The sequence below is a fragment of the Aptenodytes forsteri genome, unplaced genomic scaffold (assembly GCF_000699145.1).
Source record: "Aptenodytes forsteri isolate BGI_AS27 unplaced genomic scaffold, ASM69914v1 Scaffold54, whole genome shotgun sequence".
In the NCBI taxonomy this organism is placed as follows: domain Eukaryota; kingdom Metazoa; phylum Chordata; class Aves; order Sphenisciformes; family Spheniscidae; genus Aptenodytes; species Aptenodytes forsteri.
Window position 1 is genome coordinate 15,352,704 of NW_008796044.1, and position 23,198 is coordinate 15,375,901.

A 23,198-nucleotide genomic window follows, 5' to 3' on the forward strand; every position below is an offset into this window, starting at 1 on the left:
TTACGCACTGGGAAGTTTTGTGGGGGTTAGAGGTGTCTGGGTGGGGCTCGGTCTCCTACGAGCCTGAGTATGGGCTGGCGTGAGTGAGGTTGGGTGGCTGCGTGTGAAATTGGTTTGTCTTTCTACCGTTTGAATTTGTGCAAACATACCTGGTCTCGGTGTACCTCAAAGGGCTTGTTGTTTGTTACCGGCCACATGGTTTGGAGCCACGCTGTTGTCTTCTCTTGTAGCTGGGTGAATTTTTTAAGGGTTTGTTTTTTTCCTGGACACAGCGTGGTCGAGGTGGAATGAGGAAAAATGACCGGTGTAAATATGGGAAACTGTATCATGCCTGTTGCAGCTTGCTGGGTCTAACGGTTGTCAGGAGTCCTTCTCTCCACGTTTTTTCTTGTCTTGAAATAACTGTGAAGCGAGCAATGAAAAGGGTGCAGCAATAAGGGAACATGAAATACAGCCAGAACCGAGATTACCAGTTCTTTTCAAAGCTTTTTCTTTCTCTTTTTAATAGAACTGTTTGTTGAAAATCAGCGTTACACTGCCCCCTGCTTGCACAATTAGAAATATTTTTCGTTGCTCTCGTCAGTAGTAAGAATTTATGAATGAACAGGTATTCCTCTGTTGTGTTCTCGGTATGATTTGAGCCTGAGTTTTGAAGTGCTTCAACAGTGAGGGTGAATTATTCCTGGTTCCCAAAGCCAGATTAAAAAAAAGAAAAAGCAGGACTCATTCTTGTCATGGAAGTTCATTTAGTGGCCAAACATGTTAATGAACAGACAATGGGAGAGAATGTAAAAATAGTCTTGATTTTGGTATGTATATCTCACATGTGTTCTATGATTCCTTTGTAATAATCTTCACAACCATATATTAAGGGGAAGCAAGGAAGGAACGAAGAAAGGGAAAAAAACCCAGTACTTATATTATAAAATGAGAAGAAATTGAATACAAGAACCAAGGCATTTATTTTACAGTCTCTCCTGCTGTAAAAGTCTTGTATTGGTGCATGATATTGCTTTGGAATGGGAAAGAAAATGCTGATGCTTAGTTTATAAGAAGGGGAGGGTGAGACTACTGAGAAGCAGCGGCTGGGTTTTTGTGAAAGATAGCTGGTAGAAAGCCAAGTTCTATTTCCCTTTTTTCAACCCCCAGGGCAGAGCTGCCTCCTTTCGAACAGAGATCAGGGAGGACATGAAAATTTAGATGCTGGTAAAGATTTGGTGATCTGTCCTCAATATCTCTAGGTTATTGGCCTCAGACCTTATGCTTCATGACAAGAAGACGATGGGAGTGTCAGTGTGTATCATTCATCAGCATCCTTTAATGACATGAGAGGCCTGGTCTGTCTTCCTGAATGTATCTCACACTGCCATTTCTTAAAGGGATTTGAAAAGGCGTGGTTTGGCTGGCTGCACCCGCACTTCCACAAGGAGAGAGGGCTCTTTTCAAACTTTGACCTTGAAATATCATTTTCTTTTATCTGTATGAGCAGTGGGGATGGTGGGGAGGGGATATTACTTCCTGCAACTGCTTTGTGGAACTACTTTTCAAGTGAATGAATATCTGCCCGAATAGAGCTAAAAAATTCTATTAATTGTCCCTAGATATGTATGCAACTTTTCACGTAGGAGAAGGACCATGTTGCTAACAGTACTGAATTAGCGTTTTGGACACCCCTACACAGCATTTGGAACTCCAGAGTAGCCTATTGCGTATGGGGTAATAAATGTGTGCAGTTTGTGTTCAGTTTGTGTTCAGTCTGCGCTCCTGACCTGAAGTCTGGAGTCTGCTACAAAATATGTTGCCAATTTTTTAACTAAAAGATGCAACATCCTACTATTTTTGCTCTGAACAATTTGACTTACTCTTTTAAACGGAGTCACTTCCGTATCAACTTGTGTCTGCTTGTAGAACTTAATTTCCTTAAATATTGTTCGCATTTATGGCATGTCTTGGATGATCTGGTTTTCTGTGTGGAAGGAAGGTTTAATAGAGGAAAATGCTCCATTTGATGTATAAGAGCTGTAGCAATTCCAAAGAGGCCTCAGGGAGTCTGCAGCCTTTATGTGCCCTGATTCTTCTTAGAAATATTGGTGTAAGTAGAAAGAAAAATAGTAAGTAAAGTGTCAGTCTGACAGTTTCTAAGGCTCTGCAGGAACCAAGGGTTATGCTGTCAAAATGGCTTTCAGAAACTTAAATTTCCTTTTCAATAAGACAGAGTCAATGTCTCATCAAAGCCTACTCCGATGGTTGCTTTACCCAACATGGGGCATAGTAATGGTTATTTATCCTAAGTTTCTTCTGTAGTTTCTGGACAAAAGGGGCCATTGAAAAGGCACAGGAAGACTCCTGCCAACCTCTCTGCACTGAGTGAAAGCAAACCCAAAGTGTAGGCAGAGACCATAAGTTCCTAAAGCTGCCTTTGTAAATGCCCTGCTCAATTTTTAGGCTTTAAGACAAGTAAAGGTTGACATCACCTGAGAATTCCAGAATTGCCACAGTACCTAATACTCATTGATTTCAATACCTATTCAGAAGTTTTAAAAACTCAAGCAGATACTATTCAGCCCATCCTACACGCTTTTAAAGTTCTGGTTCAAAGCCATGTGTAAAAACTCCAATTTAGCCTCTTAAGACATTTAGGCCTTTGAACATCCAAGCCTTAGCTCTGGGTGGTAGCCCTGCCCCTCCATAGGTTCTTGTGTGGGACTAGAGAGGCAGCAGAAGGTCCTGCGTGGCATAGTCTGGAGCACTGTGGAAAGGAGGATCAAGGAGAAATGACTCGGGTAGGCTCGATGTGAAGCAGCCCAGTTTCCTTCCATTGTCTCCCTTGTCCTGGGGGTCTGGCACTCAGACCAGTCACGAGAGAATGGTTGCAAAAAAGGAGAGTTTCAGCTTCAACAGTGTTTTCGGTGACACCACATTAAGAACAAATCTCATGTTACGCCACGTTCCTTTTCCAGATGTTGAGTGTCTCAGCGCCTAGTACCATCAGTGCAAGTTGCAGGGACCTACTCTAAGCCACGTTAATTATAAGCCGAGATGCTCCCAGAGGATGATTTGTTAAGAGCTAAATCGCCTTTCAGAAATTGCTATTCTTCTCCACTTATGACAGGAGTCCAGACATCTTATGGCTCCCTCAGCTGTGTAAAGCTGGATGCACTTCGCTACAAACAACACTTAGGCCCTGAAATTTTTGGTTTCCTTTTCCCAGAACATTTTCTCTCCAACAGCACTGCATACATTGGCATTTTTTCCTAGAAAAACACAATATTTAATTGCAGTGCCTGATGAGTTTGATCACTAGCTGTCTCAATAAAATATGCAAATATAGAGTCATTTCAATGCAAAGCACCTTTAAACAAAAATGCTAAAATAAATGTAATCAAGTTACAATTATTTTTTTTAAGAGGCCACATTACACACGCTCAGTAAACAAGATTAGTTCTAAACGTGCCTGCACATAACTGAAAAGCAGAATAGAAAAAGGTGCCGAGTACAGTCACGACATTACAGTAGGGTTCAGCTTCCAAGATCTTCAGCTGCTGCATATATTACTCTTTGCACTACCACTTCTCTATCACGATTCAGTGCTCAGGTCAAACACAATTATAACTTTCTTTTCGGAACCAGAGTTGGTGATAGCTGAGCATTTCTCGTGAAATTATTCAAAGTTAAAAGTATATTTTTTTTTCATTCATCTCCTGTTGTCTATAAAGATGATAAAGGGCAATAGCTGAGATATTGATCTTCCCTGCTCAGGAGCAAGACTGGAGGTCATAATTCATCTGAGGTAAAGCCCTCTGAATTATGGTGCTCTCGCCCTTACCTGCAGGCAGTGGAGATCAATTCTGTGCTGCAGGGACATCCCTGCAGAACATTTATTGTAAGATAAATGTTGTATAGTAATTATCTTTTTGGAGGGCAGGCATGCTTTTCTGTTTCCTCTTTTTCTGATGCAATTGATGTTGCCAGAAACAGTGTATGAAACCAGCGCTCTCTGAATTGAAGAAAGTGAAATGAAGGTCCTTTTTTTGGCATGTTATTACATATACAACAAACTGGCGTGAATTAGCTCTAGGCCAAACTCTAACCTCCTTTCTCAGGTAAAAAAATCTTAGAACTGGGCCAGTGGTAATAGTTTATGTAGTTTTAGGTTTACTTTGGGTGTAACTGTAAGGTTATCTGTCCCGCCTATCTGTGTTCTCATTTGGAGGTAATAACATATCAGGAGAGAAAAGGTTTCTAAGAAAAAAGAACAAAGATACTTGGGCATCAGACAAAGTATCTTTTAGATTCCTCACTACTGGAAATGCTCTGTATTTCTGAGCTGCTTCCAGTACTGACTATTAAATATGACAACAAATATAAGGTTGCCAAACATTTCACCATACAGCATTTTTAGAACATAAAAATGTATGGGTTTTGAACATCAGCAAAGCCCAGTGGAACTCCTCCAGCTTGAAGCAGCTATTGCAATTAACTGCCCTAAAATATTGAGGCATGTGCAATCCTGCCACGCTCATGGGTCATTACTGAGCAGCTACTGGAGGGGGATCATTTTCCACTTGATCTCGGTAACAGTTGCTTAAGCCATCACCAGCTCATCCTTTTGAGTTGTTTAATATTTTAAGAGGTTTAATTTAACATCTAGGAAATCCCAAGACTGCAAATGTGTAAAGTGCTTTCTGGTACTATAAGTCCCCGTTTAACAAAGTCACGGTTCACAAGTGTTTATTTGTACGTATAGTCCTTACTTGAACTCAGTAGGACTTCAGTGCAGGTTTAAAACTTAAATGCTGTCCTGAATAGCTAAGGACATGGGCTCCAGTTCAGATAAGCACTTTTGCATATGGTTAAATATTTCATTTTAAGCACATGTGAGTCCTCTTGGCCTCATTAGGACTGCTTCTGAGATGAAAGATAGTTGCTGGGAGGATTGTGTGTGTGTGCGTGTGCACGCATATGCGTTTGCAAAATTTGGACTCCACCGAAATCAACGGAACTTGTACGGTTGACTTCAAAGGGGCCCCAATTTTACCCAAGGCATTTTGCTGCTTTAGAGACCTCTGTCTCCCTGTCAGTGTTAGATACGTTAACGGTATATTTTTTTAGCTGTTATTGTTTTCTCTTGCAGAAAACTTGATGCAGCTTTGGGAATTAATTTACTTAACCATACCTCTTTCATTATTCTTATGTCCCTCACCTCTGTGTTCTTCTTCAACTTTCAGCCACGCTGGAAAGGATTAGTTTTAAGATTCATACAGCACTTCATCTCTCAGTGGAGCATGGGGTGATATGTTCAGTTTCTACCAGCTTTTATTAAATTGTTATACTGATGCATTAAAGCTTAGGGGGAGAGGTTCTTAATTATGAAACTCGCTTTCAACTTTGTATGGTCACAAAATCGCTTTCTTAGGATGTGTTTAAATTTTAATGTAGCTGCTAAAAACTTGCTGTAAAATTTGTTTGAAACTTCAGTACGGAGTTTCTGTTCTAGATCAGTAAAAAAGTGATGAATTAAAATGATAGATGCGTATGTACATGTTAGTTCCATGAGAACAGCTGCCTTGAGACTTTCTGTGTCCTGGCACTTCAGGTATTTTGGGCGTTTCTGATACCCTCTGTTTTCCTGGGTTTTTGCTTGATTGCTTTACTCTTTTCTTCTCCTGAGGAACATGTTATTCAAGGCAATGTATCTACTTCACTTTGTCTCCTGGCACCTTTCCCTCTCGTCATTCACGACAGCACTTTCAAACTCCAGTAGTATCTTTTTCAGAGCAACACATGAACTTTTCATTGACTGAAGGTCAAAACTGACTTGGAGAACAGATGGAGCGTGGAAAGATGAACCTTTGCCGCCCACTGAGCATTAACACCTGCTTATTTGTTACATCTGCCCACTGCAGCTTAGAGGCTCCTGAAAATTTTACCCAAGTGATTTAGGACTTGCTATTGGATTGGGTGCAAATGCTTTTTTGTGAGAGGTGTTGTGTTTACCTATTTACTCAGGCTGCACCTTCTGTGGGCTTGGGATGGCAATTAACTCCCCGTGGTTAGACTCTAAAAGAGGGACTATGATTTTGTTGAGATGCTACTGCAATAAAATGAAAAAAGAAGAGCAACACTGAGATGGGACTGAATGCAAAGTATGAATGTTTCTAGAAGATAGATCATTTTAGGATTTCAGTTAATTTCATACAACTGGGTGTTTATTCCAGAGAAGGTAGAATAAGATAGTTTTTCTCCATCCCACCAACTCCAGGTGAAGGCATTTCAGCCACATAATCAGTGGGGAAACCAATGACCCGTTCTGATCTGCCTTCTGTTTTGGTCAGATACCTGTGTTCTTGTCGTTCTGCAGTAGCTGTCTGAAAGATGCTTACTGGGGAGCGATGTGACTCTAAATCAGGAGTTATCCCTGTGTTTTACAAGCCTGGCCCCTGGATTTGGGTACTTGTATTTAGAGTAGCTGTCAACTGTATTTCAGTGAGAAAATTAGGCAGTCATTCATTAAACTGCTCTAGATCAGGAAACAGAAAAATGGTATTATGTAGCATGAAAAAAGTAGTGAATAAATAGGTGGCTTGCTTGTACCAGCTGATTCTTAGCAGAATATGCCATATATTTATCCTTGTGTGTTTAAAATTAGAAGCATGCTTTTTAACTTTATGGAACATAGTTCATTGTCCTGATCCAAGGAATATGGGCATGGGGAGTTCTGCTAACTTTCTTTAGCTTGCTTTGTGCCCTCAAGGATAAAACTCAAGAAGAGTAATTAGGAGAATCATTATGTTGTGGATATCATTCCTAAATACTGTGTAATGAAGTTCTAAACAATAAAAATGGAAAACAATGTGTTCACGCTTTTTTGGTTATTTCTCAAGTTAAGAATGTTCTGCGTATCCTTGTTGAAATCCAGAAGGGTGTACAAGTCAGAAGAGAACTTGTCTGTTGTTCAGAAAACTAATCTTCATTCCACATGTATCCTAAATGATTTTAAACAACTGGCCCAAATCATAAAAAGCTAGCATGATCGGATCATAATGAGACCTTTCTAACTTTATTTCAGGTTATGTGAGATTATGACTCTCCGAGAATATAACCAACCTTCCTTTCCGGTTTTCTGCAGGTTGAGAAACAGCAATTATAAAAACATGCATCGAAGGCACACAACCCTTCGGGAGAAGGGCCGGAGGCAGGCCATCCGGGGCCCGGCCTACATGTTCAATGAGAAAGGCACCAGCCTGACTGCAGAAGAGGAACGCTTTCTCGATTCTGCAGAATATGGCAACATTCCTGTTGTGCGAAAAATGCTGGAGGAATCCAAAACCTTGAACTTTAATTGCGTCGATTATATGGGACAAAACGCCCTACAGTTAGCTGTAGGGAATGAGCATCTGGAAGTGACGGAGCTCCTCCTCAAAAAGGAGAATCTCGCTCGAGTTGGAGATGCACTTTTGTTAGCCATCAGTAAAGGATACGTGCGCATTGTAGAAGCAATATTGAACCATCCAGCCTTTGCCCAAGGACAGCGTCTCACACTCAGCCCCCTTGAGCAGGAACTGAGAGATGATGATTTTTATGCCTACGATGAAGATGGAACTCGATTCTCCCACGACATTACCCCTATCATACTTGCTGCCCACTGCCAGGAGTATGAAATTGTCCACATCTTACTTCTCAAAGGCGCGCGGATTGAAAGGCCACATGACTATTTTTGCAAGTGCAATGAATGTGTTGAGAAGCAGAGGAAAGATTCCTTTAGTCACTCTCGATCGAGAATGAATGCCTACAAAGGATTAGCCAGTGCTGCTTATTTGTCTCTTTCCAGTGAAGACCCTGTCCTTACTGCTTTAGAGCTAAGCAATGAATTGGCCAGACTAGCCAACATTGAAACTGAATTTAAGGTAATTTACCGCTATGCCTTTTTCCTTGGGCTGAGTGTGTTCAGGGTACCGTATGTTTTACGTGTTTGATCAAGTCTTGGTTTGCCATTTGAGGGGGTGGGGGAGGAAACAGAAGCTACAGAAACTGCCAGATATGTTAACTACACACAGATTCAGATCGCTGTGCATTCTCCAGTTAATAAAAGTTTGGAACTGAATATTGCATATTATAGCGGAGCCATCCTTACTCGGAGTTTTTATGTTGCACACTGTGATTGCTTAGAATCTCTAGTTTGCAGCAAGAATGAAAATCAGATATTATTACAAAAATGGAGACTTATTTTTTGTAAGAAAGGTAAGTCTTTTTAATTGAGCAATCTATTTTAGAGGCAGAGCTCTAGAGGTGGGTTTAATGGCTTAAGAATCCAGTACATCTAGTTCTGTTACAACGATAAAAGGTATAAATTAAGCAATTTTGGTTCTCTGTGAAATAATCTAAATTGCATTGCATCTTAATGGTTTGGTACGGCATCTGTATATGATGAATGTCATGAAAAGGAGGAGAGAAATGATCACGAGATTTTTATGAAGTTTATCATCATGCCAAACATAACAGTGGAACTTGCAGAACTCTCTTACAAGTTATTCAAGATTGCCATTATCATAATGAGCTTGTTAATGTCCAATGTCATTTGCATTATTTCTCTAAGTCATTTGCATGACATAAATAGCATTGCCTCTCTTTCTAAAATAAATTAGTTATGAAAAAAATCATTTTCAGTGGCTCAGTCATCATCAAAAGACTGTTTTCTGACTTATGACCATTGTGCAGCTACAATCACTATCAGTGACACTGGGGTAACAAAATCTATGTTGTGAGTAAACTGGGGTAGGATGCCTGCCAGGAATCCATTATTTTTAATTTAGAAAACTATTCAAGTGTTAAAGCATCCAATTCAGGATTTGTAGCTATATGCTCTCCAATTTAAAAGTGAGAAGAAAGCACGTTCTCAGGCTATTGCCTTTGAAACTCTGTAGTAAGTCTCTAACAGGAAAAAATACCCAAACCACTGAGCTCTTCTTTGGCAATAAAATTAGGGCAAAATCTGGCAAACTCCTTTTACCCATGTGAATCAGAATTGCAAGGACACAATAATTTAAAAGGGAGTTTTTACTTGCGTGGCATTCAGTCCTGGTGAAGCAACCTCATTGGGTTCAGTGAGTCTGGCTGCTTGAGTGAGGGTTACTCCAGTGTGAAAGCGCTGTGGGCTCACAGCCACAGTTAACAACGTTACTATCTCATTAATGTTCCAGCTCCTTTTCAGTAGAAAAATATATATTGTGTGAAGCATGAGCAGCCTCAGTATTGCATGCCTGTCAGTTCTGATAAAAATCTATTTCTACCAGAATCCCTCCTTTTGTTCGTAGAGCTGCCAGCGTGGTCTAGACTGGCACTGGCAGGTACGTGAACCCTCCAGGAGCAAACAAGCAATCAAATGTTAAATAGTCTCATGGTGGTTTTATCTCCCCAGCATTGGCAAAGGGATGTGAGTAAAATCATTAGAAACCCTTTGCCAAATTATTGTATTTCCAGGAAGGCTTTCCAATTTCATTGCCGTATTGGAAGGTTCTGTGCCAGATACATCTACGTATGTTAGTGAAGTACCTCAGAAGTACACATAGCGCTAGTTTACTTCAAAGTTGTCATGTTCCTTTGGTATATTAATACTTCCAGAAATAAGAAACATCTCAAGATTATAATGTATTCTCACTGTAGGAAAAAATCAGATGTATGTATTTATGCAAAAATATTTATTCTTATTAACATAATCAGTGTGATGTGGAATAGGGTATTAATAAAACAGTAGGGTTTTTTCACAGAACATGACATTTTGAGAATTCATTTCTAGAAAAGAATGCAATTGCTGAAAATATATTTAAGGACTCCACAAATAATGAAAATTTATGAAATCAGACAGGCTCCAGAGGACTTTATTTGTGCCTTAAAATAACACTTTCCCCAACTTTTTACTTTTTATTGCTAAAGTTCTGTAATTACCATTGGTGCTTAACAGATTTATAAAATTATTACTTGGGATTATTTCAGAATAGTTATTTATATGCAATCTTAACAATACCGTTTTCAGGAGGTACAAGAAGCCCTTCAAATGGAAGGACATGGGTAAGATTTTAATAATGTAGGTGGACAAATAGTAATTAAGGGTTAGATAACCTACCTCTGAAGGAACTCCTAGCAAGAGCTAATTAAAATATAAATGCAGTGCCACTCTCCTGCTGCTTGCTGCCCTAAATCTCTTATGCAATAGTACTCTTCAGCACATCAGACCGAGGAGCCAGTACATGCACTATGGTTTTTAGAGAACATGGAATTTTTTAGGTGAGTTGCCTCTTCGTACAGATATGAAAGGTGAAACAAAACAGCGGCATGAACCACTTTAAAGGAGAGAAGTTGCATTAGCTGTGGTTGGCAACAGTTTGAGAGAGACTCCAATGAAAACTATTAGGTGAAACTCATTTTATCCATTCTTTTTTACAGCGGAAGAAGCTGAAGAGATTGTTCTCACCCTAAATTGCTAAGATTCAGTCATACATTGCGGTTCTTATGAAGTGTCTTTGCATAAGCATCACACATCTCAAAGTAGTATGGGAGTGTTATGAAGGTGAAAATGGGAGTCTGGACATATGCTAGATCCCACTGCTGGCCTTTAGCAGCCTTTCTGTTGACCGATCAATAGGTCTTTAATAGCAAGAGTAGATGTTCTGGCTATCAGTCTGGAGTGGATATACTGCCTTATTGAACTCCTTTCTTGATGTGTTGATTTTGGCTCAAAAGCAAGGTCAAGACAGTCAGCTGCTATGTGGCTTCCCGCATGCTGAAGAGAATAGTAAGAGTGGAGGCTTGGAGCTGGAAGAAAAAGGGAAGCTGTCAGAGCCGATGGTGCTGATGGTTTTACTGGAGCAGATACTCTATTGGGGTAAACCAGCGCTTTTTGAGTTTGGATCGATGTTGCCGTGCCATTATTTCAAGCAAATGTCAGCTTTTACAGTGTTTATTGTTGGGGGGGGAGGGGGGAGTACAATAATGTTACATTCACATAGAAATAATTTCTTTTTTTTCCCTTAAATTCTCTAGTGCCAAAGTCTTGCAAAAAAGTTGTCTTATTAATGGGAGAAAACAAATTACTTTGAAAGATGTAGTGCAGGAGTCTAAAAATAAATAATCCAACCCAAAAAATCCCCCTTCCCCAAAATAAGACGAAAAATATTGAACTGATTGTTTCTACTGAAAATGCTAGCAGTGTGATTGCATTAAATGTCCTGGCAATTAGCCTAGAAACGGGATGGGTAGGAAACTCCTTAGAGGTGGATTCTTGAAATTTTGGAAGAGAAGTACATGTCAGAGTCACTGTGCATGTTTGCAGGTCTTTATGCAACGACAGCCTTCCATAACAGAGGAAGCCCAAGTTGAAAAAACAACCTTAACTCATTGCTTTGCCATTTTTGTATATCCCACTTGAAAGCTCAAAATTAAGAACCGGTTCATGACTTTCTCATTCTTTCCAGTTTTCATTTTGTGTTTAAAACAAAAAATAAATCAACATCCACTGGAGCAAGGGCAACACATATCAGGGGCCTGGTTTAGTCCACTGGATTAGGCCCTTGGTCTGTATGGCCCTTGGAAAGAGAGAGGAGCCTTCCTCCCTTTGGGGACTAGAGGGATCCTAGCTTTGCTAGGCTGAAGTTATTTGTTTTCTCCCTCAAAACAGCTTCATATTTTAATCACTGGCCTAATGCCTGTTTTCCACCCTTCATGGAAAACTACCAAGCACATTAATTTTGTCCTATATTTCTGTTTTAATTTTTCTTTTGATTTTTAATTGAAATAAACGCCTCAGTTTCCCACCCACTTGTGCCTACAGTCTGCAGAAACATGGTCACTAATGAAATGCCATCTTGGAATTTAGGCAAATTATAGCTTAATACCTCCCAATCAGTTTGTATATATCTCATATTGTGTTAAGATATTTTACAGCTTCAAAGTAGAGCTGAGTGTTAAACACAGCTGACTATAAAAGGGGACGTTAAGCATCTGAAGCTACTGGGCCATGCTGGGCTTTTACTCAAATTGAAAAAAAATCTGTGTACCATCCCATTTCTTCCAAAGTTGGCAGACCCTGGGCCTGAGTCATAAAGCAAATAATCCTTCTCTCGTCTACCAGTACATTCTGTTTGTTTTGCTCATGCAAGTAAGATTGATGTCACTTCCAGTGTGAATAACATAGCCAGGATTTGTCCACATGAACAAGTCATCACCCATGAGCCAGGCTGATGAGAGTTGCTCTCCTCTTTGGTCCAGAGAAATCGACCTTCCTCATGTCACCTTGGTGTGAAACCGTATGCAGACGTCTTCACAGTTACCAGCTGTCCTCAGCCAGGTGGCTCATTTCTAAGACTGGAATATTAAAAGCAGAGTCAACAGAATCGTTTTTATATGTCCATCGAACCCCTTAAGAGATTACATTTCTAGCAAACAGTCTGCAGGAAATGCCCTTGCAACTGTCTTCAACAGGAGCATTAGGCTTAATATCACAATACACGTCCTGGAAACAGTGAGTAAAATGCAGAATAATAGCTCTGTTTACTCTTTTTTAAAGCTGCGACTGTGCATTCCTGTTTCTGGTGAGATCCCACTCTGCACCCAGGTCTGTTTTACAGCCTTGCACGCTCTCAAATTAGACGACATGCTTGCGTATGTCAGGAAACATCCTCGTGATGAACACAGTCGGTCAATTCATTCCATTTAGCAAGCCAGACAAATTAAATTATAGAATCGCAAAGGAGGCTATGAAAAGATCTCACCAACCATAAGTGGTAAATAAGATCTTGGCTCCTGTTGATTAAAATGTTGCTGAAGGCATGCTCAAAACCACCACCTGGAAGACATATGGTGCGTGGTCTTTGTTTAACAATCCTACCAACATTGTCAGTCCATTTACTACAGCGTAACATTTCTTGTTTCTAAATTATATGCCTCTTGCCGTCACTTTTCTTCTAACCGTTATCGCTTCTTTAAAAAAAACATCAGGATCCAAAAGCAGACCCTAGCTGTGAGCCCGCTTTTGTGTGCGGGTGAGCATTGCGTCCAGGCTCAGCTGGCTGATGGACTGCAACTGGCTGCTACGCTGTTTGTGGGGAGCGATGGCTTGTGTGGCAGCAAGTCAAGCGTGTAGTTGCCTACGAAGATATGCCTGCTAGGAACTGCTTGTTGTTGAGTTGGGGCTGCAGTAATGTAAACAGCTGAGGCTCAAATCCCTGAATTCTCATGGTGCTGAAAGAGTGGCAAAACAGCCCTGGAAACTCAATGACTTGTATCTTTTAGGGATGATCTGGCATTCCTGCAGCACCAATGACTTGTATTTTTTAGGGATGATCTGGCATTCCTGCAGCACAGCTCTTGCTCCAGTAAGTCAGCCCCACCTTTTCTCTACCGAAATATAAATTGTTAACTTCACAGGATGTGCTTGGCCCAAACTTCTTAAGAGAAATGGCCTTGTAAATTTTCTCAGTATTTCTGGCTTTCTCTCTGCAAATGAGAAATGGGGACCAGATCCTGCACTTCGAGGATGACACTGTACTGCTGTTGCAAAGTAATAAGCACTGGCATATCTGGTTATATCTTGCTGAGAAGCTGCAGCTTTTTAGGGTTTGTGGCTCTGAAGTATTGAAGACCTTCTGACCTCTTCATTTCTCAGGCCATCTGCAAATCGCAGGCGTTGCTGAGGATAAATACGTCGGAGATGGTAAACTGCTTCCTTTCCCCATATTGATTGCTAAATTTGGTGAAATTTTATTTAATGAAAGAAGTCTAACTTCAAATACAAAATAAATAGTTTTATTTTTTAAAATTTGTAAGAAAATAAGAGTAATAAATATAGAGAACATAAGATATAAAAATCATGTGAAGGCCTAAGAAAACTTGGAAAGAAGAGCTGACCGCAAAAGTTGAACTCTGCGGTCCCGAATGGGAAATATTTTGGCATGAAAAACACATGCTGCGTGGAGTTAAAAAAATCATTATTAGCCTATTGCTTTTTGAAATGAGTGATAAAAAAATAGGAAAGGGCAGAAAACATTGGGAAGCAAAACAGTAGGAAGGGGAAATATTTCGTGAGAATGGAGGATAGCGGTGAACTTGGAAAGAGAAAAATTCTTGAAAACCATCAGGCTGTAAAGCAGTAAGGCTGTACTTAGAAACTCTGCTTCCTACCCAAACTGAACAAACTCTTACTTTTTTGCTCTCAGGACTGACTGATTGGAAACGGCCCCTGAAACTCACCTTCCATTAAAAAAAAGAGATTGTCGTGGGAACCTCCCTAATTAGCCTCATGAACACTCTTGTAAATCAGTCACTTAATTTTTCTGCTCTGACCCACTCTTCCTTGAGCGATCCTTTTATCCCTTCATAATCTCTCACCTCAACATACTCTCTGGCAGACATCTTGCTTCTGATATGTTTGGGAACATCTTTTATTAGTCATATTTATTATTTCAGCAAGATGTTCTTTGAGGCTTTAGTGTTTTTATCTGTCCTTACTTTAGGTCTTCATTTAATTTTCCAGATTTTCTGTTCTTTTCTATTTTTTTCTTCCAGACAGGACTCGTACTTTTTAAAAAGATATCTTTTTACTTGTGCAACTTCCTTTTTTTCTGCTGTTTCACTTTGCTGGGCTTTAGGAAGAGAAGACAGAAGGGAATTTCAGAAATCTAGCCTGCTAGGCAGAATAAATTCACTCCCTTTTACTACTGTTTTTATTTTCTCCTGCACAAGTATCATCAATCTTACCTAGTTCCTGTTTTGAAAATTAAGCATCACCATTATAAGTACTTTTGAGTACATGAATGGTCGCTATTCCCAAGTGACTGTCTCTCGCACCGGGTCCTGTACACAGCTGTGAAGCAACTGCTATTTCTCCTCCTGTGAGTTTTCTGACAACCACTCCAAAAAAGAAGCCGCTTAGGAGTGAAAACCACCTCTTCCCATTGCATCCCTTTCCTCTGCTACCTCTTGTGACTCTCATTGCTAAATTTCTAATTGAGAGAGCAGGCCACTGGGTTATTCAGCTTCATCCCAAATTAATGCCTGATGACACTGGGCTTTGATGTGGCTGGGCCAGAACATTCCTTTCAGACCCTTTCTTGTGTTGCAATTTATGTTCTAATTAGCTTCTCTGCTTCTCCTGTTGGCTCTGTGCTACTTCAGTACCTTTGGCTTCTCTAAGGGAAATCCCTGCTGCCTTTGAAGCCATCCTGGTACTCAAAGTCAAAAGGATGACTCACTTTTTGATTTTTTTTAATCTAAATATGCATGATCCCTGAGAAAGGACAAAAATGTATACATTGCTAAATGCATGTAGCATTTAGCTAGCTGCTAGTGCAAAGTCAAAAGAGTTTTACGCTTCCGTAGAAATGATGAAAACTGCTATCTCTAAAGGCTAGCAAACGATAATATTTTTTTGAAGTTTTTTGGATATGAACTTTTCCAGGTCAGTCTTTAAGAAGAAAATTATTTCTTCTTAGAGACAGGGTCAGGGATGTGGTTTGGTGGGGTTTTAGCCTTAAAAAAGAACTGCTTTTTCTTTTTTTTCCTGTCACCTAAAAGACAATTTTCTCTATTGCCTTGAAAACATGCGTGTTTAGAAGCTACGATTCTTTTTTTCATTTTTCACTCTAACAAAATAAATGCATAAGCAGGTACAACCAATTACCCAACTCATAATACAGGAAAGAATCAAGTCCCAGTAAAGCAGGAAACACATTTCTCATTTTTTAAAAATTTTAACTTATTTTTGGAACAAATGATGTATTAAAATAAGAGAGGAAATTAAAAACGATCATGGAAATAGCTTGGGAGAATGAGAATATATTTAAGCCTTGTAGTGAAATTTGTGTTTGGCTCACTGAGTGGAGCTCACTCTGCACATGAGGAACTCATTCTCCATGCTGTTCTTTTTCAGAGACAAATCCACTAATAATAGATGCTACATTGGATTTGTCTTGAGAGCCAAATTAATTAATTGCAGATATGTTTTTATATGGATGTGTAGCAGAGACTGTGGAAAATGTAGAGAACCCTCCTGACCTTAAAAAAAAAAAAAAAAAAAAAAAAAAAAACAAAAAAAAACCAAAACAAATTTGTGGTGACTCTCGTATTGTTCTCTTTAAATATTTTTAAGAAATATCCTCTATATTTTGAGGGCTGTTATTGCAAGTGCTCTTTCTATGCCTGTTCTGTGATTAAATCATTTTTCTGCCTGGCACGTTGCCCAAGCAAAATGGTCTTAAAATGTTGCATGAGAAGAAAATCTCCAAAGCTTTTCAGAGCGGTTTAGAACTGATGCCAAAGCTGTGATGCCTGGAGCTGCCTTGAAAAAAAATATATTTGTGTCTGCGAATGTGAAGGTATGTTAACATCTGTCTGTGTCTATTCACAGTAAAGCAGAGTAGTAGATGCTGTGATTCATAGTGAAAGGTATAACTCAGCCGTCTACAACCCACATCTGCAGCTGGAAAAAATAAGACCATTATTCATGAAAGCTGGAACTCCAGCAACAGCACTAGCCGCTGAGCAGTCACATAAAATTGGATCCTGGCCACTGCCTACGAGGTCATTTAACCTACTTTATGGATGATTGAGTGACATTGTTGTTAAAATCTCCCAGCTAACTTTGGTCAAAAAAGAAAAAGAAAACCTCTTTAAAAGTTGACAAAATACTTTCTGCAAGAAAGTGTTCTCTTCGCTTTCCCAGAGGAACAAGCCCATGTCTCTCTTTTGAAAGGGTGGAAGGGGGAAAAAAAGATTCTTTCAACACATTGAATCAGAGACAATATGTCAGTGTAAGAAAATCTAGTATTTTAATTAATACCTTAAGGGTTTTGTTCCCCTCAAAAAATTGTTTGGAGGAAATTTTTGGCATTTGAGGATGGCAAGGCAGAAGCAACCCTGGAAATATTTGAATCTCCCGGAGAGTACAGCTGGGATACTTCTGTTTCCCGTGATGCTACTGCAAGTGAGACTTCTGGCAATGCCAGTTTGCACACCATCAGTGCAATGGTTATTACCCTTTACAGCTCCTTGGGAAGTAATTTCTAGTCCTACTCAGTTAAGGATGAACAGCATTGCAACTGCGGCACTTGCAGCTTACTGCTTCCAGTTTGATTGCACGTAGCAGCCCTAACACTAGAGCAGGATTCCGGTTTTGGTGAGCAACAGCCATGATCATAAATATATAAAATAACATGGAATCCCCTTATAATCATTAATGGGAGACAAGAGGTGGATTCATGAGCTGGGTGGGAAGAGGAGAGCAATGGAAATGGTTCACATAACAAAGCAGCGCAGCAGCTGCCTCGCCACTGTCAAGCATTTCAGAAGCATTTTCCTGTAGGTAAGTTTTAAGCCAAACAATGTGACATTTTAGCCAGGTAGTGAGATAAGTGCAAAATCTGGAACCAATTGGAATTGAGCATGTTTCAGTTGCTTTAAGGTCATCTTGCTCCTGGGATTTCAGTGTTTCCTCACAAATAAGCAGCCCATCCTTCATCAAGAGTGCACTGCTGTCAAGTTGCAAAATCCCTATTAATGGACACGTTTTTAAGGGACCTGAAGGGCAGGAGTTGGTAAGGGTGGTGAGCAGAGTTAACTCCCTTACACATAAATAATCCTGGGAGGAATCTGTAGCAAAAGAGGGGAAAACCCAGCGATATTAATGTGTTTGTTCCTGCCTGCCAGAAACGTCTGATACTAAATTTCTGAATCTGAAGCTTCAACACTCCAGTAAATAGGTTGCACCGGGGCTGTCAGTGTGCTTTCTCTCTGCATGGTGACATCTCTTGGCTGGTGACTTTTATTTTTCTTCCTTTTGTAGCCTGCTGTAGTGATTATATAAAGTCCGGATTTTCCACAGAGTTCTTAAACCCTGGGTATGATGAGGAATTTAGAAATTAATTTTCGTTATGTAAGGTGACTTTTACAAATCATTCTGAACTGCCAAGGCCTAGTGGCAACTCATTTTACTGAGCCACGATTTTCAGGAAATATATTTGTGTGTGTGACATCTTACATAGAGTAACTTGGAGCATATTGAACATATTTAGAAGAAAGGGTTTTGGAGTTGAGAGATCTCTTTTTCATCCTTTTTGAACCTGAACTTTTGATAGTGAATATGAGGGGAAAGTCATTTACCTTTAATACAGACAATCTCTGAATATTTTGTAGTCAGGGTGAAGCATAATAAAGCTTGTAACGTGTTAATCAGGAATGTAAAGTGTTTTGACTAAGTAGAAGGAAAAAAACAGCTGACATTTTGAGATAATTTGTTGTGCGTGGAAGGGATTTGTATGAAGGCAAGGTTAAATACAGGATTATATTAAGTTAAAGTTACTGTGATATAAAAGCAAGTGCACTAAGGTTAAATTAAATGAATATAGTGCCCATGTGTGTTGTGGAATCATATACACCACATATAGCTGAGTAAAGGTCAGTAGCTAGCTGGTGTGAAGATTTAAGTGGTATTTAACTGGCTTTTCAGAGCTCTTTTAGCGAAAGTGGTGCTGTGATACCTGTTCCTCACTCTGTTTCTGCTTCTCAGAGACAAGGAGTTAAGAAAATTGTTTGGTTTTAGAGATGACTGATTTTAGGGATGAAGATGATTTGCCTGCATTGTGTTAGTCTTTTGTGTGCAAGCACTACTCCTCTACAACAGCTTTTTGAGTACAGATGCTTGGAAGGATGAATCTAACAGTTATAATGACTGTCACAAACCCAGCAGACAGGCAACAAATAGTTTAGAAATACTTTCAAAATTTATTTAAACATAAAAACTTCAGCTTGCCACAATGTTATTACTTTCACATTTTGTATTTTATAACAGCTTTAACACGGGAGAAAAGCCCCAGTAGCTGGCAAAATCATGGCTTATTTGACCATCGTATCCTCTTTGGGTTTGTTGAAACCATGATTTCATCCTCACCCTTTGAAAGGACTTTGTAAAGTGAAGCTGGTGGACTAGCTGGTGGGTCTGATCCGAGGCTGGCCACTGCTCGTGGATTCTTCTCTTTGTACAAATGAGAAATAACAGATGGCATCTTGGATTAAGAGATCCATCACGGCAGTTGTGTCGGTAGGTAGGTTTTATGCTCTACCACAACCTTTCCCAATCATCTGGGCTATCCCACAGAAATTTACCTTTGTCTCTCCAGTCTCTAAGCAATTAAGGGGAGACAAACTCCTCCGTGCTGCCTCTCGCTGTTCTGCCGGTGTCCCAGCCCGGGTGCCAGGGGACTTTCTGCTTGTGCAAGCAGATGGAGGCTGCTGTGGTGGAGCCGAACCACCCGGGACTGTGCTCAGCCACAGCCCTCGCTGCCGCTCCGAAGAGGAGCAGCTCGCGTTTCTCTGCCAAGTTTGCTGCCAGCTGCTAGTAGCACTGTGATAAATAGGGGAATGATTTGGCCAGTTGCCTGTGTTTAGTTAACAGTGACAGAGTGTTTTCCTTTCTTACCCACTGAACGTGCAAGACAAAATGAGTCCTGGTATTCAAACTGGTGCACCTACTCGATGGTAATGCAGAGAGGGCTCCTGCCACCTGCAGCTGGCTGTTTTGAAAGGAAAGACGTGTTGGCCCTTTCCATCCTAGTCACTGGATCCTCTGCAATGAGTACAGAGCTTGTATGACTTTGAGCTTGCCCTTACAAGCACGCTCACCGTTCATCTTAGAGAGTTCTCTCAGAGCACTTGCTGATATAAAATTACATAGTAATACAATCACCCTGCCTCATCCCCTCGACAAGAACTGGTACCAAGAGCGGGTGGTACACTCTAGAGCGCCAAAGACGAAGACATTTTTCAGAAAGATGAAATCAAATTATTGGTGAGGAAAACAGACGGAAAATGATGCACTGTTGCAATATCAGTCCAATACAACATTGGTAAGCTTTGTGTCTAATTACTAACACCAAATGCCCAAGCATTCAGCTAATACCAGCATTGGATTTTAGGGAATAGTTAGGAGCCGGGCGGTTTATTATGAGCAAGATGACTGGTTTCCAAAGACTGCTGCTCATTATTCGCGTTGGGCAAGGACATATACTGGAACTACAAATGAGCATAATTAGGACTATTTCTCTGAATAGAATAATAATACTAGATCAGCAGATGGGAGAACGGAGTCAGGTACATTTATCCAAGGCACTGTAGGGAATTAATATTGTATTAATGAATGTAAACGAAGTAACACATTCTGAAGATCTCACGTCCAACATTAAAGAGGATGCAGATGGGAAGTGATTTAGTTTATCCCTCATTGTGTTGTTAATTGTTGTTATTGTGGATAATTATAATGAACTCATCCTCACTGCGTCTAGGCAGACTACTCACTGGATTGTGGATAAACAGGAATGGTATACAAACAATTTTACATTGCCACAAAATGGTGCTAGGTACTTCAGTGTTTATGGTTTTTTGGCATTTACATGATCAAAAATGGCAATTTTCTGGAATATAATTTGTTGCAGAGAACTCTACACCAGTGCAGCGTGGAAATTGCTCATTGCCAAGTGTGTCATTTCATTGTCACTATCCAAGCCTCAGGATTTGGACTCATTTCAGAACAGAGAAATGTAATTATACACTTTTTATATTCATATTTCTGCTTAAGAAAGTGCTGCAGCATCACTTCTAAGTCTGCTTTTCTTAGAGAGAGGATGATGTCCGTATGGTCAAGTGTGCTCTGTGCCAGGACTCTGCAGCTGGGATCACATTTTTCCGAAGTGCTTGGTTGCCGCTTAGGTGCTGTGGGGACCAGAATTTCATCCACTCTGATGCCTGTGACTAGTTTTCCAAGGAGCCGTTGCTGCTGGACATTGGGAACTGTGGTAGTGGCTGTTTGAGATCTGGCAGACGTGGTTATTTTAGTTATCGATATAAGTTGCATCATGGCTCTCAGTTAAGCCAGCATTCACTTGCAAGCTGGATTTAAGAGGAGTTTTTCTCCTCATATGCAGGTACAGTTTGTAGCCAAAATTCCCATGAGAGATGGGACTCATAGAGCCTTTGAACAAATAAGTATATTCCTTACGCAAGCTAAAAGTGCCAAATTTAGCTCAGCTTAGGGGATAAACATTTCTGTGTTAAGGAAACAATCGCTTTAAATTTAAATCCATTATTTTCTCCCTGTTTTTCCCATCTAGTTTTCAGGAAATGTAGGGGGTTCGAGCAGCTGAGCTGAGAAGAGCCACACAGTTGAAGGAGAGCAGATAATGCACTTAGCACAAGGAAATTCTCTATTCAGTCTCAAATTGTATAGGAAATGTGGATCTTCCCCAGTGGAGCTTGTAACAGGCAGATCAGGAATGTAATAAACATGGGAAAATGCCAGAAAGAAAAAGTATGGATGGCATGTGAAGTGAGGAGCTTGGCCCAGAGGTAACTTTTGGGCTTTGATACATCTATCACATCAGAGCTGCAGATTTGCTGTCTGTCGTCTTGTGTGTAAGTGCTCTGTTGAAAGCAGAATAGGTGACAAAAAAAAGAAGTTAACCCCAACACTGCATTGGACTCCTGCCCTTGTGCAATGCATCTGGAGGTAAAAGAGGACTTCTTTCTGCATGATGTAAGTAGGTTGAGATAAAGGTTCCTCTAATGCAAGGGGCATTTGTGTTTTTAAAAATACGAAAAGCCATTTCTCAGTGTCGTGTTCCCACACAAGGAGCAAGCAAATATTTGGAAATAATGGAGAGGGATTGGGAGTCTTGCACTGCATCATCATGAGCTTGATTTTTGCCACTAACATTAGTGGCAAACCCATCCATTAATTTTAGATTAAAAAAGAAAAAAAATAGCTTTTAGAGATTTTGGTTGTTTTTTTTTTTTTTTAAATGTTTCAAGGGGATATCAAAGTGAAGTATTTTGCATTTTCCAATGTTTTTATTGATGGGAAGAGCTTGCAAAATTTATTCATTGGTTTTGGTCCCACAGAAGCAGTGTTTATCACAAAGATCCTAAACTGTTCTTCACCAAGAGAATTAGCAGAGTATTATTTTGAAATGTGTAGTTTGTATTTAATAAAGAGAAGCTGTTGACAGGACACAGGGAGACAGACCCTCTCCTTCACTGGGTGTGTGTATTCCCTGCATTTTGCACGCCAAAACATTTAGTTAATACCTCCGTATTGCCTGTCCTGTTTATGTGACATCCAGGGACTCGATAGTTTATCTTCTGAAAACAGGTATTTCAGCATAAACATTCAAATGAGCTTGGGAAAATCTGCAAGAAGGTAAAAAAAACCCTTTTAATTAGTTGAGGAATCAAAAGCATGTGGCTCATTTGTGACGTGGGTTTGAAAACCAGCTGAGATGATATGAAAGAGAAGTACATCAAACCTCAAATGCCATTTTATGCTGAAAAGCTGCTGTGCCAACCTTGAGATATTTAAATACTCTAATTTCAAAAATTTGTCAGCCAACATAATTTTGGTTCTAAGTGTATTTAAGTATCTTCAGAGACTTAGAATAGGGTGCTAGTTCTACGCTGAATAGCGCTGATGTTTCTGCACACATGCATGCGACAGAAATGCTCCGTAATGGTACTTGTCAGGAAGAAGGCAACTTCTTAGATGCCTGTTAAAAAAAGTGGGAAAGGAGTGGAGGAGATGGAGGTGTTCTTATGGCAACTTCTTAGATGCATATTAAAAATAACATTGTACTCTGTTCAGGGTGAGAACTTTAAATAAGTCAAGTAATCCACTAATTTCAGTGTAGAGAGAGTTCACATGTACAGGAAACTTATTTTAAATTTTAAATAGTAAAAAATTCAATATAAGTAATTAAAAAAGTTGAGAATGGACTGATTCTGACATTTCTTATGCCAGGGAATCTAAAACTTTGGCTAAAGAGTCAGGAACTGTGCTCTGTCTCAGTCCTTAGCTTTCTCCTAAGATTATGTGAATGGATTCCTGGCTTTACTTCCCCAAATAACCCATCCATTAATTTTAGATTAAAAAAGGGGAAGAGCTTGCAAAATTTATTCATTGGTTTTGGTCCCACAGAAGCAGTGTTTATCACAAAACCAAACAATTTCCCAGAAGCAATTACGGGTAGAGTAGGTAGACACATAACAGCTAGAGCGCAGAAGAGTAGAAACAAAACAGGGAGGTGCAAACCTATCCTTACTGCTGCTTTTGACAGTTCCCACTTTAAAGATCTTAGAATGTTATTGTTGAAGGTTACACATATGCC

The 23,198-nt window shown here is 39.9% G+C and overlaps 1 protein-coding gene across 1 annotated transcript in view; it reads left to right on the forward strand.

The window, feature by feature from the left end:
* TRPC7 (transient receptor potential cation channel subfamily C member 7) overlaps positions 1-23,198 on the forward strand; it is an 80,556-nt gene that overhangs the window by 1,104 nt on the left and 56,254 nt on the right. The window contains exon 2 of the mRNA XM_019473803.1: positions 7,130-7,907. Coding sequence (XP_019329348.1) covers positions 7,130-7,907 — 778 coding nt within the window. The remainder of the gene's footprint in view (positions 1-7,129; positions 7,908-23,198) is intronic.